This window comes from Oculina patagonica, chromosome 12 (assembly GCF_052425735.1).
Source record: "Oculina patagonica isolate OP01 chromosome 12, crgOcupat, whole genome shotgun sequence".
Lineage (NCBI taxonomy): Eukaryota > Metazoa > Cnidaria > Anthozoa > Scleractinia > Oculinidae > Oculina > Oculina patagonica.
The window spans coordinates 1,904,055-1,919,975 of record NC_135769.1 but is presented as its reverse complement, the minus strand read 5'-3'; the positions used below and the strand labels follow the sequence as shown (position 1 = coordinate 1,919,975).

General features: G+C 39.2%; 2 protein-coding genes and 1 pseudogene across 2 annotated transcripts; 1 reads left to right on the top strand and 2 right to left on the bottom strand.

Moving 5' to 3' along the window:
* Positions 1 to 105: 105 nt before the first annotated feature.
* On the bottom strand, positions 106 to 4,723 carry LOC144633799 (neuronal pentraxin-1-like). Its single transcript, XM_078492674.1, has 4 exons — positions 4,678 to 4,723; positions 3,744 to 3,842; positions 2,566 to 2,782; positions 106 to 1,170 (listed from the first exon to the last, which is right to left on the bottom strand). Exons 3-4 carry the CDS (start codon positions 2,724 to 2,726, stop codon positions 780 to 782), a joined length of 552 nt encoding a protein of 183 aa, XP_078348800.1. The 5' UTR covers positions 2,727 to 2,782; positions 3,744 to 3,842; positions 4,678 to 4,723; the 3' UTR covers positions 106 to 779.
* Positions 4,724 to 5,297: 574 nt separating this feature from the next.
* Positions 5,298 to 9,274, bottom strand: LOC144632044 (neuropeptide Y receptor type 4-2-like; annotated as a pseudogene).
* A 511-nt stretch (positions 9,275 to 9,785) lies between these two features.
* Positions 9,786 to 15,155, top strand: LOC144633800 (neuroglobin-like). Its single transcript, XM_078492675.1, has 4 exons — positions 9,786 to 9,816; positions 11,904 to 12,043; positions 13,636 to 13,840; positions 15,002 to 15,155. The coding sequence occupies exons 2-4, from the start codon at positions 11,907 to 11,909 to the stop codon at positions 15,131 to 15,133; spliced, it is 474 nt and encodes a 157-aa protein (XP_078348801.1). The 5' UTR covers positions 9,786 to 9,816; positions 11,904 to 11,906; the 3' UTR covers positions 15,134 to 15,155.
* Positions 15,156 to 15,921: the final 766 nt, after the last annotated feature.

Below are 15,921 nucleotides of genomic sequence, written 5' to 3'. Positions count from 1 at the left end.
AATGCCGAAAATTTCATGTAAAAAGTATAATCACTATTTATCAATTTATTACGAAAATGAAAATGGTTTCTGTCGATTTCCTCGTTATATAAGTGTAAGACAATCATTTCAATAGGATTAATTACAATTGAGAGAGCTTTACAAAATATATAATGAATCATTTGTTAATTGTTTACACGCTATTTATGAATCCAGATGAAAGAATGAAACAATGTAGTATTTTTATATCAAATTCTTGAATATACATAACATAAATACCAACATTTTGTAATTTACTCAGGAATAAATATTTACCTAACAGTGGTTGTCGATTTTTATTGCGAATTGTGTAAACACAGCGAGTTAACACAGTTAATGTTCTTTTTGGAACTCGTAGAAGCATTGGAAGTGTTAACCTTTCTTATAAAGCCATAAAGATTCTTATCACTTAGAACTCTACTAGTAATCATTTTGAGAATTTGTATCAGAATGCAGTTGAACTTCGTACGGCTGCTTAGACCTCAGATTTTACAGCCGACTTGTTCCCAGTATCTCTCATCTTACAGGCCCAGGGAATGAGCTTCCCTAGTTCCCAGGGTCTCTTCTCTTTCCTGCTCCAGGGGTAGGGAAAAACAAAGAAGCTGGGATCGAGGTTGAATCTAGCCTGCGAGCAGGCATACCTTGGGGCACGCGCGAGTGGTGAGCGTCGCGATCGGCTGACGCCGCTCCCGTGTAGCTCTCGTGCGTGCCCCAAGGCGAGCCTGCTCGCAGGCTAGGTTGAATCACGTAAAATTATCTTCCTACACTCTACAAAGAGATGGAACAGGGATCAATGCTTTTACTCGGACAGCAGAATTCAAGAAATCGGACCACTTGAGCGCGGTGCCTTCACCCGCCCTACATGATTTCGATAGCTGTTCGATCTCTGTATCGGACAATTCGTCGTTCCACAGATTATAATTTGTCAGCAGACCCTTAAAGGACTGCACAGCATCGAAGCCACCACCAAGGCGATCTTGGTCTTGTCCTAGCACCAGAACACCGCCTCCTTCAATCTGGTGCCCAGTCTGAAATCCGGTTCCTAACTTTTGCAAGACGCCATCTTTGTACATTTTCCACAAGCCCCCAGTGGCGCACCACGATGCACATATGTGGTGCCATTTGCCATCGTTAGCAAAGAACGAATATGTCCTGTAGGCAAAATAAAAAGCAAAATTCGAAACGAGATTAGGACTTTCCACAAGTTGCTCGGGATTTTCCAAAAAGTTGCTTCTGATAATAAATGTTGCTCGAAAGTTGCTCCAAAAAAATCCGAAACGCTGCTTCAAATCAAGAGAATTTCTCTAAATATATACTTATTTCCCTTTTAGGGTATGATTCCTAAGCAGTTTTATGCAATTTTACAGCAAAATAATTATCTAAATAACATATTAAGGGGAAAATTTGTTAAATAACAGGCATTTCTTTAACTGAGAAAAATCGTGAAAATGTCGATGACGTCATGTTTGCTGCCGAGTTTTGTAATGTTTAAACGCAGAATGAGCTGAAAGTTGAAACGTCTTCAAATGTTTCTCGAAAATCTTCGGAAAACGTCGTATATCTTCGGAAACGTTCGTAACGTCTTTGAACAACACTCGGATAATCTCCGGAGCGGGACGGCTGTACACAGGCTAGAAATTCCTCAAAATGCAACAAGTTTCTCGAGAGGAAAAATGTTGCTCGAAGGGGAAAAAGTTGCTCGAAGTATGAAAAGTTGCCAAAAAGATGCCGAGCAACTTGTGGAAAGCCCTACACGAGATCTGTATACATGAAATCAGACAATTAATCAGTTTATCGTTAGGAAACGATTCGCCCTTCTTACTTCTTATATTAATACTATGACAGCGGCTTATATAATTATATCGAGAAAAATTTTCATTCTCATTTCACGACCGTAGACCCTGTTTTGCGTTTCGTGTCATAATAGTTCTGATGACCAGTTACAAAGCGGTATTATACCGAAAAATGCAAATTGCAAAGGAGAGCCGTTTTTATCTGCATTCTACTTGCAAACTTATTTATTACCTATTTATATACGAAGACGTTACTAAGTAAATATACGGGAAAGTTGGATGGGGTGGAGGGCTTATGTCCGGGGGGGGGGGGGGATATGACGGGCCCATATAAAGGTGGAGTATTGATTTAGAATTGAGAAGGGAGGAATAATTTTTTTGGGGGGGCGGGGGGTTTTTGGGGTAAAAAAAAAAAGAAACGGGGAAGAGGAGAAAAAAAAATAAGAGAGAAGAAGACCCCAAAAATGGAGAAAAAATTGCGAGACACGCAGTTTTTGAAGGACCATTCACCACCCCTATATAAACCAGGCCGGCTTGTAAGGGTTGGCGGGCGGGGGTAAATCTGACATTTCACGGTATGCGCTTAAAAAACGCAACCCTTCGAATTTCAGACGTTGCCATGGTAATCAACTTTTACGTTATTGGTATCTCATTTGTTCATTCTTTTTTGAATTCACAAGCCGAGCGAAAAGCCACCTAGTGGAAGTATTGTGAATAAAGCAAACGAAAACGAAACAAATCAGCATTTATGTACCTTCCTTCTCCCGCAACCATCAGAGTAAAGCCCGAAGTGCTGTAATCAAGAAGCACTTCATTGCTTTTAGCAATTGACAGAGCGTAGCTGAACAGAGTTCCTTGAGGTTCGGTTGATTGCATCCACAGACACAACGTTAACTTTCCACCTAAAGGTTTCATGTCAGTGATGAAGAGACCGTGTTCAACTCCTTTGTTGGGAAAATGTAAGTCGAAGTCTAAAAGAGGCAAGAGAAAAACATTTCATCTTACTTAGGTGGCTAATGAGGTACATTCGTGAGGAGGACAGGGTTGGGATGGCGGGGGGAGGGGGTGGGGCAGTACATGTTCTCTTGATCCCTTCAGGTCCGAAAATCGGACCGGATCCGTTCCGGACCGGTCCCATGTAAACATAGCCTAAAAACGTTGCATTTTCCCTCTTGTTCGCCATTAATAATTTCAATTAAATTGCTCTCTTATGCGCCAAGTTACCAAAACGTTCGCTTGTTCCCTTAAAATCATAATCCAACAATATTCCTTGTTCTCTTGAATTAGATGGTCCCATATTTCCCAATTGGCCAAGAATTGGCTCTCCCTTGAAGTCAGTACATCTTTTCCACTATTACAATGTGCTCATAGTTTGCTAACTCAGATGTAGTATAGTCTCTTTAGCTGTCCTTATCTGGGTCCTACGGAAAATTATTTTAATTTGTATTGTGTAAACAGGAAAGTTCAAATAGACGAAGGACATAAATGAATATTAGGAACGGACTATTCAATATTATTATTGAGAATATTAAATTATTATTAATCGTCCACTATTATATTAGAACGGGAAGAAAATTAAGCAAGCCCCACCTTTTTACTAAGGGGGGGGGGGGCTGGGCACTGCCAAAAAAAATCTTCGCAAGAAGAGTTATGAAAAAACTAGCCCCGCTAACGGGAAACTCAGGCTGCCCCCCTACTAACAGGCTAGAGTTTATGCTTGTAAAGAAAATTTTTGCGAAGGTACCAATGCTAAAAGAAACTCCTTACAAATACTAACGGAAAAAATTTACTTAGAGGAATTAATCCGAATTACTGTGTTTTAAAAAGCTGTCATTAAATCTGCGGTTTTGTATTTTTTACCTATCTTCTGTTCAAAGGGCTGGCTAGCAACGGGGAAACGGAAAGCAGACATAAGTTGAACATGCTTCATACCTGACAGTGGAGGCAGTATATCGCCATTGATGTAACCAAAGAAAATACCAAGGAAAACAAAGGTAATATTACTGTCGACATCTTGAAGTTTTCTTCGCCCTGTGTGCGGAAAAAAGCACGTTGTTTAATTTCCGCTTTCTTTTATATGGTAAACTGCTTCAACTTATTTAAAATTAGTGAGAAGTGTTCTGCACTGATCTTCTTTAAAAACGGTTCAAGTCTCATGCAAAACTCGACGATATTTAGAGCGCGTTCGTTTGGGAATATTCCGGAATAAAAATGTTTTCCGGAATGTATTCCGAGCCGGAGTGGAGATTCACGTATTCCGGAATAGGAAGAGCAGCCAAACGAACGCTAAGTCGCATTGTTCCAATTATTCTTATTCCGGATTGATCGCAAACGAACGCGCCCTTAGGCCGCCTAGCCCGACTACAAGTTAAAATTCCCGTTTTGTAAAAATACTTTTCTTCAAAAACACGTACGTTTAGGGTTTTATAAGATAACTCGACAAAGCTAAAAGGTATTTGAAACACTTTATTATAAGCACTGAAAGAAAGAAGAGACTGAATGACATGCAACGTGAGTTAGCCACACTGCGCGCGCTGCTTATCGCAAAATATTTTAGCTAAACAGCAAAATAGACTCAAACTGACTCTTTTTTACTGGACATTTCAAACTGTGGCATTTCAACTGACTTTTGTCAATCTATACAGATTAAGCAACGCAGATAAATCAAATTCTAAGAATAAAAATTTATTATAACTTTGAAAATTGCATAACCGTTAGAATTCGCTTTTTGTGCTCTAAATCTTGGCAAATTATGGTGACGGACAATACCACTGAGGCAAAAAGTTGCTTGTGGTAAGTCACTTGTATTATCGTAAAGCCAAAACAAGCGAAATAAACTGAATTACAGGAAAAATATCTGACTTACCATCGGAAAAATGAGAACCGCTCGAAACTTGATCGTTATTTGCAGGCTCGACTCTCCAGGCTCACGACAGCTTCGCGTCAGCAGTTTGCACGCGCGAAAGCACGCGCGAGCGTACGCGCAATCGACAGCAATCCTTTTGGCCAGCAGCATAAAAAACGTTGACTTCCGGGAGGCTTAGGAGGCTTAATCTGAATGGCTGCAGTAAAAGGAGGAGGACGATTTTTTGCCAAAAACAATAACAACTATGAAACAAATTCTTTTTTTTGTGTGCGTATTCAACTTTTGAGCGGGTCGAATGTTTTGATGAGTCAGTTAACACCAAAAATTAAAAATTGACATGATAACAATAAAAAGCCGTGAGCATGCTAAAGAGAACAAAATAGAACTGAATTTCTCTATTTGCATATAAAAGCCACCGTAAAAAAATCGCTTGACTGACCCTCGGACGCACTTTCCTCAAGAATAATCGGAAACCGGGTTTAAGACATTAGAAATCAGAAAAAAACTAGCGTATACATAAAATTAATGCTAACGTTTTACAATTCCCCCGACAGTAAATATTTTTTTCTCTTTTCACAATAACAGCGGTTGCAGTTGGCATTTATTGCCAGTTGGGCCATCCCAATAAAATGTTTCGTTTTCCATCGCCCGACCGACCCATTTTTTTTCGAAAAGTAAAAAAAAAATTCCAGATTCAAAAGTCAAAGAAGCAAGTTCTTCAATTTACAAGCACACGATCTTGTTTTATTAACAACAATTGGTATGATGTGATGTCTTTGTCTTTAATAAATATCGATACTTCGTTATTTATAGACTGTTGAGGAAAAACGAACGAAAAGGCTTTTTTAATTAGCAGCCCGGCCTTTTCTGGAACCCAGAACCCTTCAAGTGTTCATTCTTTTTTTCTTTTTTTTGACACACCGACCGACCCACCATCACAAGAGACGGGGCGATGGAAAAAAAGCCATATAAAAACTCAACAAAATCCAACATATTTCGTTAAGATTTTTGTCAACTCGTAGAAAGGACCATCAACTGGTGGAATACTATAAGTAACTCCTCCGCTGGGAATCCTTGAAACTCGAGAAGCTCGAAGAATCCGAATCAGAAAACAGAATACAGTTCGCATGTTCATCTGCCATCAGTCAGATTTTCAGCGCAGAATCTTGTAAACTTCTTTTCTAAATGTTCGGTTCACGACTGAAATAATCCACGGATTTATAACGCTGCTCAATAAACCCAATGCAGTGCAAGTCAAAGCTAAAGTTCTGTCAATCTCGTGCCAGGCGTATGCAGTGTTCATGACGATTTCAGTGACAAATACTGGAATCCAACATAAAACGTAAACAAATACGATTACAAACATGGTTCGTGTCATTTTAAGTTCTGCTGCTCTTAAGGATAAACCCGATCCGTGAAGTTCAGGGTTTTGCATAGTCGACGCGACATTGATTTGGTGACGTCTGACATGATGGAAGATCCTCGCGTAAAAAAAATATAAAAATTGAGATTGGTATCATTATAAAGCCAGCGGTCGAAGCGTAATTCGCCAGGTGCGACAGAATTACTGAATCCTTTACAGGAGCCGTGTACAACACACAGGTCACTTTGAAGGGATGGAAGTAAAATGAAAATAGTTTGAATGCATAGAAGGCGAGCATTGTCCCAAAAACTACAAGCCATATTGAAATGACAAACATAAATGTCGATTTATAAGAAAAAATTACACGGTATTTCTCTGGTTTTACAACACAGTAATACCGATTTACAGCAATCAACGCCATTAGATAGAGCGAAACGCCTACAAGGGCATACATCGCCACTGCTTGAAATTTGCAGACAGCTTCGCCAAACAGCCATCGGCCTGTCATGAGAACAGCGAGGATAAACGGCGCGACAACAGAGCAAGTAAGTACGTCGGATATAACCAGGGCGACCACAGCGATGTTGGTAGCTTTTGAACGAAGAGACGTGTTTCTGAAGACTGCTAAACAAACGCAGACATTTCCAGTCAAGCCTGTAATTGCGAAGACGAGAAAGATAAATGACTCAACAACCACTGTAATCGTTCCGCGAGATCGTAGTTCTCTTTCCAGCGCGGTGAAAACATCCAGACTTTGATTAAGATCTTTTTATTACGTAATCAGACTAGCTGATCGTCCAAGGAAATTGGCACCTCTTATCTTAGAACCTCTTACGTTCACAATCAGGCTACAACTACAGAAGCTTTTTAAGCTCAGTAGCTTTTAAATCCAACTGAATGCTTTTAAACCCAGTGTTACAGTGGGCAATGCAATGAAACAATTCTCTTTCTTGTTCAGCTGCTACTCTTAAAATGTTCTCTTAACTTGAAGCAGTTTGCAAAGGAAATTAATTAAAAATCGCGTTTTGTTTACCTCGGCTCTGGACAATATGTCCCAACAAAAAAGATCAATAATAATCACAACTATATTGCAACCGTATTTTATTGCCAACTTAGCACTATACAATATATCTCAGTCAGAGAGATTTTAATTGCATCGCTCCCGCAAACAAAATGCTTCAAATAGAGCTCCATGCATGTGATAAAAACTAAAAATTAAAACAAGATACAATGAGAATGAAAATTAAACTAGGTACAATATGAATAAAACCAACCACAGAAATTGCTTTTATGGGAAAATTCCTGATGGTGTACTATATTTGTGGAGAAGGCTTAAATTATATTCACTGCACGCGACGAAAACAATACAAACGGTACCAAATTTAAATTACATGTAGACGATTTTGTACTTTCTCGGCTGTTAACTATTCCAGGAGCGTCGTTTTAATTTAAAACATTTCGCTAACATCACGAATGAAAACAATAAAGAGAAAATAACCTTTTATATGAGTAGGAAAACATCATGCAAGAAAACTTTTCAAGGCCTGTCAGTGAAGTTAGGACCCAGTTCTCCTGCTATTCGGATGCTATTTTTCTTACGTCATGTTGACGTGTCAAACAAGTAAATAAATTAGCAGCAAAATGTAATTTAAAAAACTCTTGCCACGTATCTAACAATTTACTTTTCAATACATGATACTCATAGGCGTACGAGGCGGGGGGGCGAGGGGGGCTGCAGCCCCCCCAGTGCCGAAATTTTTTCGGGCAAAATGCTTAGAATTCGGGCAACAAGCCTAGAGAAAAAAAGAAAATAAGCCGAAAAATCTCAACATAACGTTCAAAACGAATCACACCAACAGAAAAAGTATTGGAAATACACCGAACTTTGTGATTCAAAAGTCCAAATTTCTCATTCATCTGCTTTCGTTTCCTCTCGCAAATTGCTATAATCATCTTTGATTTTTCTCGCAAATTCTGCATGACCCCTCAGTTTGATTCAGTTGCAATCAGCTTTTCCATAGTTTGAGCGTTTACGCGCGGTGGATCCAGTGTAAGACTTTGAAACAAAGCTGTTACAATGCGATGAAGTTAATGCTTTTGACTCAAGTTCTCAAGACTAGCTAAAAACTTTCAACGAAATGTTTTGACCATTCATCCCTTAATGTTTCACACGCTTTTGTTTAACTTTCAAGTGGGGGAAAAACAATGTAAATTGGCTCCCCAAAATAATACTTTAATTTTTGTTGAACTAGAGTGAATAAATAAAATATTTCCGAAGAAAAGGATAAAGTGCATTAAACTCTTCGGGCAACGGAATTAATCAAAGGACTTCAAGCAAGCAGGCTAGTTAAGGTTTGTACACAACTATTTAAATGCCGTTTTTGTCGTCCATTTTATATGCCTCAGTTATTCGGTTTTAACCCATGACATTTTTTTTCGGGCAATAAGGTCTCCGCCCCCCCAGGTCCGAAGGTGCCCGTACGCCTATGATGATACTTTGGATAGAACTTTTCTTGCCTTGCAGCTTTTCTTTAAAAAAAATCGCGGAAACAACTTTCTTTTGCCTAGGGCAAGCTTTCGTAAGATGCCGCTAACAAAGCAAAAGTCAAACAAAAGTCTCTTAGCACCAAGGTTATTTTGTAACCTTAAAAAAACAAACTTCCTACACATCAGTTAAACTTTTTTCGTTCACTTCTCAGTAGTTTTACATGTAATTTGACTTCGAATTCTTGTCAACGACCTCCATACTTTCAGATCAACTCAGTTGTACAATTTGTGTTCGATCAGGCTGTTTCATGCCTGCGTACACAAAAATATTTTTGCCTGCTAATATAACAATATGCCGACTTAGGGCTGATCCGCACTAGCGACAAGTCTGTTTTTATAAGTCGCAGTGATTGACAGAATTTGTCAAACAAGTCACATCGCCAGTGCGGACGCAATTTCGTAACGCGACAAGATTGTGCTGCGGCGAGCAAACTTCAAAGCTTCCGTCGGCTTGCTTCCGAGGCACGCCATTAGCGACAAACCAAGTTAAAATAACAACTTTTGTATGCATAAGAAGAACTAAATGTCAAATAAACGCAATGGAGTGCAGCATTAAATAAAAGTTAAGGCTTTTACGCTTTCGCGCCTTTTTCACGCAACGCTTTCTTCATGCTGGAAATTTCTGCCCTAGCAGAGCGGGTTTCGAAAAAGAAAAACGCCGTTATATGCAGCCATTATACCCTCCATTATCCAGTCAGCTGAAGAGAAATGCTATCTGAAACTGAAGTGTGTGATGCCACGAAAAAATATTAAAGAGCAAGAACGCCAGAATAATCGATATTTAGTTGCTTGAATTGGTGGTTGTCCATGGTTGAAACTCTAGTGGGCCCGACGTAAGGTAAAGCGTCACTGGCACGCTTTCACGTTCGTTTTTCAACTTGTTCTTGAAATGAACAACCAGTTGTAATGAAGTTGTCATTTACTTCAATACATGTGTGTACTGCAAGTGCGGATCAAAAATTGCTACGATGTTGTCGCGGTCATATTACGTGACGCGCCATGCTCGCAACAACAAACAACTTTGTCGCTAGTGCGGATCGGCCCTTAATTAAAGTACTTGAAAATGTTCAGTGTACAATAGTATATGCATTAGAAGATAGTTCATTTGTTATTTCATTCAAAAACAAAAACCAAGTCGTGTTAATCCAATTAAAATCTGCATGCATAGATCATAGCTTGGAAAAACGAGCTACCAGTTTTCGCCAAACGATCTGACCTCTTCCATAGAGGTAAGTCTGCATAACTCAGTGAATAACTTTTTAAGTATTCCGGCCGTTTTTTCAACACTATAAACTATCTGTAACGTAAACGAATCAGCAATTTACACACAATGATTTGTACAACGCAGCAAAATACATGAAACATCGGTTTTTGTGCAATATAATAACTAGTTTGAAAGGAATTTCAAAACACTCAGTATCTTATCTCGAATGTCATTACACCGGCGGAATATTTTCTTAATACTGGCCATATGAACAATACCTTCATCGCGTTTGGAATCCTAATGGCGAACGGTCTGTTAACTGGCTACATTCTGTGCATGATATATGGCGTGAAATATACAGAGACATGAAACACTCAACTCAGCACAATCATTGCATAGGTATCGTCATCAAGTGTATTTATGTCTCATTCTCAGTGGTAAAAACTATGCAAAACTACCCAATTAACTCTGTTCAAGCTGCTCCAAGTTATACTGATTAGATAATCTTTGGAAGCTTTTAATTTTCGGAAGAATTTAGCTCTTTGCATAGCTACAGTAATATACATACCTACCGAGTACAGTAATTAACAAAATGCCTTTGCTTCCGAACAATCAAAATTTCTCGATCCTGGTCCGATAATATTTATATTACAAACAGCCGTGCAAGTGCAGTCATGTTTTCAGTCAATTTACGCTAATTATATAATTATTATTAACGTGTTAACGAAAACAACAGAAATTAATTAGTAAATAAACCCCTTCAGGCGGCTGGTATATCGGAGGATAATGCCCGAGGCTGAAAGATTGTCGAAAAATGAACAGTTGGCCGAGAAGCGTAGCTTCGAGGGCAACTGTGAAATTTTGAGGACAATCTTTCAGCCAAGGGCATTATCCTCCAATATACCAGCAAGCCAGAAAGGGGTTTATTTATTTTATAACCCTCCGATTAATTTCTTCATCGCGCTTTATCGCCAGTAAATTTATAGGAAAAAACCTACGTAATAAACCCGGTGTAACTGTGGTTGAAACAAATGTAAGTTGATTGGTTTACGTAGTTTTATAACTGTAAATTCATTAAAAGTTAGAATTGAATAAGGTAAACTTCATTCGTTTGTTTTGTGTTTGCCTACAAAATCGGGCGACGGATATCAAATCGGACGGGGTATATTTAACAATTATCCTGCGAAATCGCGCGGAATATCGCCTGATACTTAGCCGACGAGGCCGTAGGCCGAGTTGGCTAAAATCAGACGATATTCCGCAAGATTGAGCAGGATAATTGTTTTATTATTCAACAAATCGTCAACGAAACACATTTTGTAGAAAGAAAAACTGTAATTATGGACCGCTTTACAAGATTTCGGACGAATCTTCCCAACCTACGTATATCGCAGGATATCTGTTATGTACGGATGACAGATATCGTTAACATTTTGACCATATTTGGGCAGCGCGCGCATGTGTTGAATAATAATCGCTGATACCCGTCGTCCGATTTTGTGCCACGTGATGCGTTGTGTCCAATGAGCGCGCGCGAAAATTAATCGGTGGGTTATAAGTTAAAATATCCCTTGAACAATATATGGATTGAGAGTGATCTTCGCACTTTTTCGACAATTAAAGCTGCCAGTTGCAAATTTAAAGGAACCTTGAAATGCTTTAAATTTCTCAGTTTTTTCTGAAACTTCTGTTTATTTTTGTAGTTGGCCTAATGGTTAGCGTGCTGGGCTCCGGATCGAGCTGGTTCGAGCCTGGCCGCTGGGTCATTGTGTTGTGTTCTTGGGCAAGACACTTTACTCTCATGGTGCCTCTCTCCACGCAGGTGTATAAATGGGTACCAGTGAACTAATGCTGCAATGGACTAGCATCCCATCCAAGCGGGAGTAGAGATACTCCTAGTCACTTCATGCTACAGAAACCGGGATAAGCTACCCCAACATTGTTGATTTCTAATTTTGTATTTAGTAAGAGTTCCGAACATTATTTAGTGACGATACATGGTATGTATCAACAGATTAACTTACTCAGTCAACCCCAGTTCCCTGTCCTATCGATTCCCCTTTACGTAATTAATTATAAGACACGTGACTAATCTCCATACTCCAAAGATAGACGATGCCAGAGGCAGCAAGAGAAAGGGGCAGCCCGTGTTCACCAAAAGAACTCACTGATGATGACAAAAAACTTGTCAGAGAGACCTGGAGAGAAGCAGCCAAACCAGAAGTCCAAGCAGGACAAAAATTATTTCGAAAGTAAGTTTAACAGCTGACTTTCTCGGCAAATCTTCAATGTTTGGGAAATGACCGAAGGCTGGCCATGCGATTAACCCTTTACGCTCCGATAACACCATCTCACGTACCTTTCTTTATAGTACTAGACGGAAGAATTTGTCTAACTTGATCACTTCCTTAATTTATGTAGTTCGTATGCTTAATAATGCGGTGTTGATATTCTTGATGAGAAGTTACCGTGCTCATCGCAATCTTAGTGCAAGTCGAGTGCAAGGGTTAACATGATTACTTAAATATGACAGTCAAGATCTCTTTATAAACAATTATTTAAACAACTGCAGGGGAACTAAGTGAAAAAGAAACACCTTTCATGGTAGAGCCGTAAGAAAAGTGCTTTTCACTCTGAGCTGCTGGTGTTGATCAAAATAGCAACGACCCTCTTTCGCAACAAAGCGGAACCAAAATAGACTTCCTGTCCCCCAGAGAAAAGAAGATTACGAAAGCTTTTGAAAGCATTGTCTAGCTCATTCAAGACGCCAGACTTGTTTTCGTTAAATCCACGACCTACAGAAACTAAACATCCACATATGGAATTGCGGTTGCAAAACATGCCAGGCAGATAAAATTCCTTTCCGTTTGAAGCTGCTACCTTATCGTTTAATACGATAATGAGGTCTGGAGGTCAAAGGAGTAATTTACTTTAGTATAATTTAAGATAAGAACTCTGCTTCAAAACTAAATGGATTTGAAAAGACTATTGCTGAAAAATGGCTTGGACTGAAATTAGACGCATGTATAAGTTCCTCAACCTTAGGTGGCTCTGGGTGGTGCCATCGAGCCAATGGGTGAAATCTTATTTTTTAGTAATTGAAATTAAGTGTGGCCATTCAAAATGAAATCTGTGGAGCAGTACTTTTATGTGGTGCTCTTGTGGTGCAAAATGTAATTCTAGAAAATTCTGAACTCCTGGGTGGTAAGCGAAGGATTTCTCTCGCTAATAGCAATGTTTATTTAGCGACTAATCACGAAAGATTCGACAGGTAATGTCGCAATAAACTTGAGAGGTTAATGTTAGATGAAAACAAAAACTATATCAATGAATAATCTGTACCTAATAGCTAAGAATTCAATATACCAAACAGCTGTTTTAGTGAGGATAATTAAAAAGATAATTGCTCATAACCTTGTTAACATGATCAATATAAAATCCTATAAAATGTCTGCGGAATGTCTGATTTTTGTGATGAGCACTGAGGGACATTGGCGGTTTTTGTTGGTTCTCGTCCTTGCTCCGAGGGCTTTCTTCGGGTTCTCTGGTTTTCCTCTCTCCCCAAAAACCTAACACTTCTAAATTCTAATTCGATCGGGAATACACGGTCTCACAAGTATAACCCGGCTAAGGCTCAAACCAGGACTACTCGATCCGGAGTCCAGCGCGCTAACCATACGGCCACTGCACCCCAACCCCCTCCCCCCTTACGCGTGTCCAGTTGGCTATATGTATTTTCTTTATCCGCATTCGCCACCATAACAGGTTTTTTTGAGTTCAGAATTCTTTCTTCGCTTTTTTTTTTGTCACCGTTCTACCAGATTCTTGTTTATTTTTATTTCAGGATATTTCAAATTTCTCCCGATGCTCTAAGTTATTTCTCCAACCCAAATGTGGAGAGTGACGAATTCCAGGCTCACATCACTCTGGTCATGAGCACGCTAGACAAAGCTGTACAAAATCTGGACGACTTGACCGAGCTCTTGCCCGCTCTTGAGAGACTGGGAGCAATTCACGCCAACATGGGAATCAAGAAAGAACAGTTTGGCGTAAGTATCGCAGGCTCGCTTCCGAGACAATAGATAAACCACGTTTTCAAAAGCCTTATCATCAAATCACATAATTCGTAAAATGAATCGCTGAAGGACGAAATCATTCGTTTGGGCCAGGGGAACGCGTGTGAAGTATTCAAAGAAGACAAAGATCTTCCGTTGCTTTCTTTCCAAATAATAACACAAGCACTCAACAGCACTCCAACATTTGTACATGTCACATGAGCATGACGTCATGTGTACCATCTTGCACCCAGTCAATTCTCTGACATGGCAGTTTCTAAGCAATAAACTGTTGTGATTAATTAAACAACTGTTTGTAAAAGCATTTAATGAATTATCGTAGTAATTGGGAAAGATCCTTTATTAAAATTGTACGTTTTTTCTGCAAAAGCTTGGACGATCAAACGGTCATGATAGTTGATGAGAGTTCCAACTATTACGCGCGTTTGAACACGAACTATCATGCACTATCATCAACTATCACCAACTATCATGCAGTTTGGACGTGCTCAAATTCGACATGATAGTTGATGATAGTTTTTACCGTTTGATCGCGGGGATATGATAGTGCATGACAGTTTATTGGTCAGCGGTTTAGCCAAAGACGGGCTCAATCCAAGATTCATGGCTGCCGCAAAGGAAATTCTATCGTTCGGTGAAGAAGAAAATCGAAATTTAGATTAATATTTGGACTAAAGTGAAGCTGAAAACGAGAAAGTGAGTGGGAAGAAGAAGAGTAAAAACAATGTCGAGAAAGCACTGAAGATATCACTGCCAGAAGCAAGAGATGGCGTGAAAGTATCGAAAACAAGGGAAAAAAACATGAAAACGTTTTTTGCACCGAGTGATAGTGGTGTTGAGAACTGCGCGAAATGCGCGAGCGCATTGCGTGATTTCGACAAACTATCGTCAACTATCATGGAGCGTTTGATCGCAAACATGATAGTCAATATGATAGTGAATGACAGTTGGAAGTAGCGAACTATCATCAACTATCATGACCGTTTGATCGAGGCTTTAAGCAAGTTGAACTTGCGACTACTTGCGTTACCGTTTGGCCAGGGCTTGTTTCTATTTTAAAAACGACTGGCGATCAAGAATACTGTCCATACTTACTAAGTTGGGGACACTGAATTTTTGTGTTATAAATTGCAGGTAGTGAAGGAAGCGTTGCTGTTCACACTTTCTCAGGAACTAAAGGACCTCTTCAGTGAGAAGTGTCATAAGGCCTGGGCACTAACATTTGACATTTTGGCGGATGCTATGGCTCTGGGAATGGCTGTTTAGTTACGGAAACAAGATTAAACCTGCAAAACCTGATTGGGGGATAACGTACAATTTTGAAAGCCCCCATAATGACCTTTCGAAGGAACCACCGATTAGTAATAGTAATTCCCAAACACATCGCAGACTACTTTAATGAAACAATCATTTCTGATTTTCTCAGAGAAAAATGGTCCATTTTTCTTCATTCATGCAGATGAACTTTTTCTATCTAGAAATTTGAAACACGTGAACACTAAGCTAAAAAAATATATATATTTTTTCCTTTTACTTCTCTGTTGCATACAGAATTTGGTCAGCTGATAGCAACCATCCAAGAGCTAATACACCCGAAAGGAACGACCTTGCTTCTTTCGAACGGGATTACAAGATATAGGTTGTTTCGACAGCACTTGTAAAATACATCAATCGATATTTACAATTCATACATGCAGGATGTACTTGCGAGCACATGAAAGTCGTGTTAAATTATACCAATTTCTTAGATAAGCTATTACAAGGAGAAATAATTATTCTGCTAAGAATGCATCAGTTATGACTTTGCTATTATAATACATATCTCCTAAACAGATACTGAGTCGTGGCACATTTGTAAGTTCGTTCTACTATAACTTAATTCTGATCAAAGCATTAGGGGTTAGCGAACACTAGAATTAGAATTCATTTGTTAATAGTTTCTACTGATGTAAAACTGATTGGCAAAGTTCTCGACGTCGATAGAACTGAAACGTAGATTGGTTTAGGGCACACCATTTTAAAGATCTCCAATAAATCGCTGCTTCAAACTAACA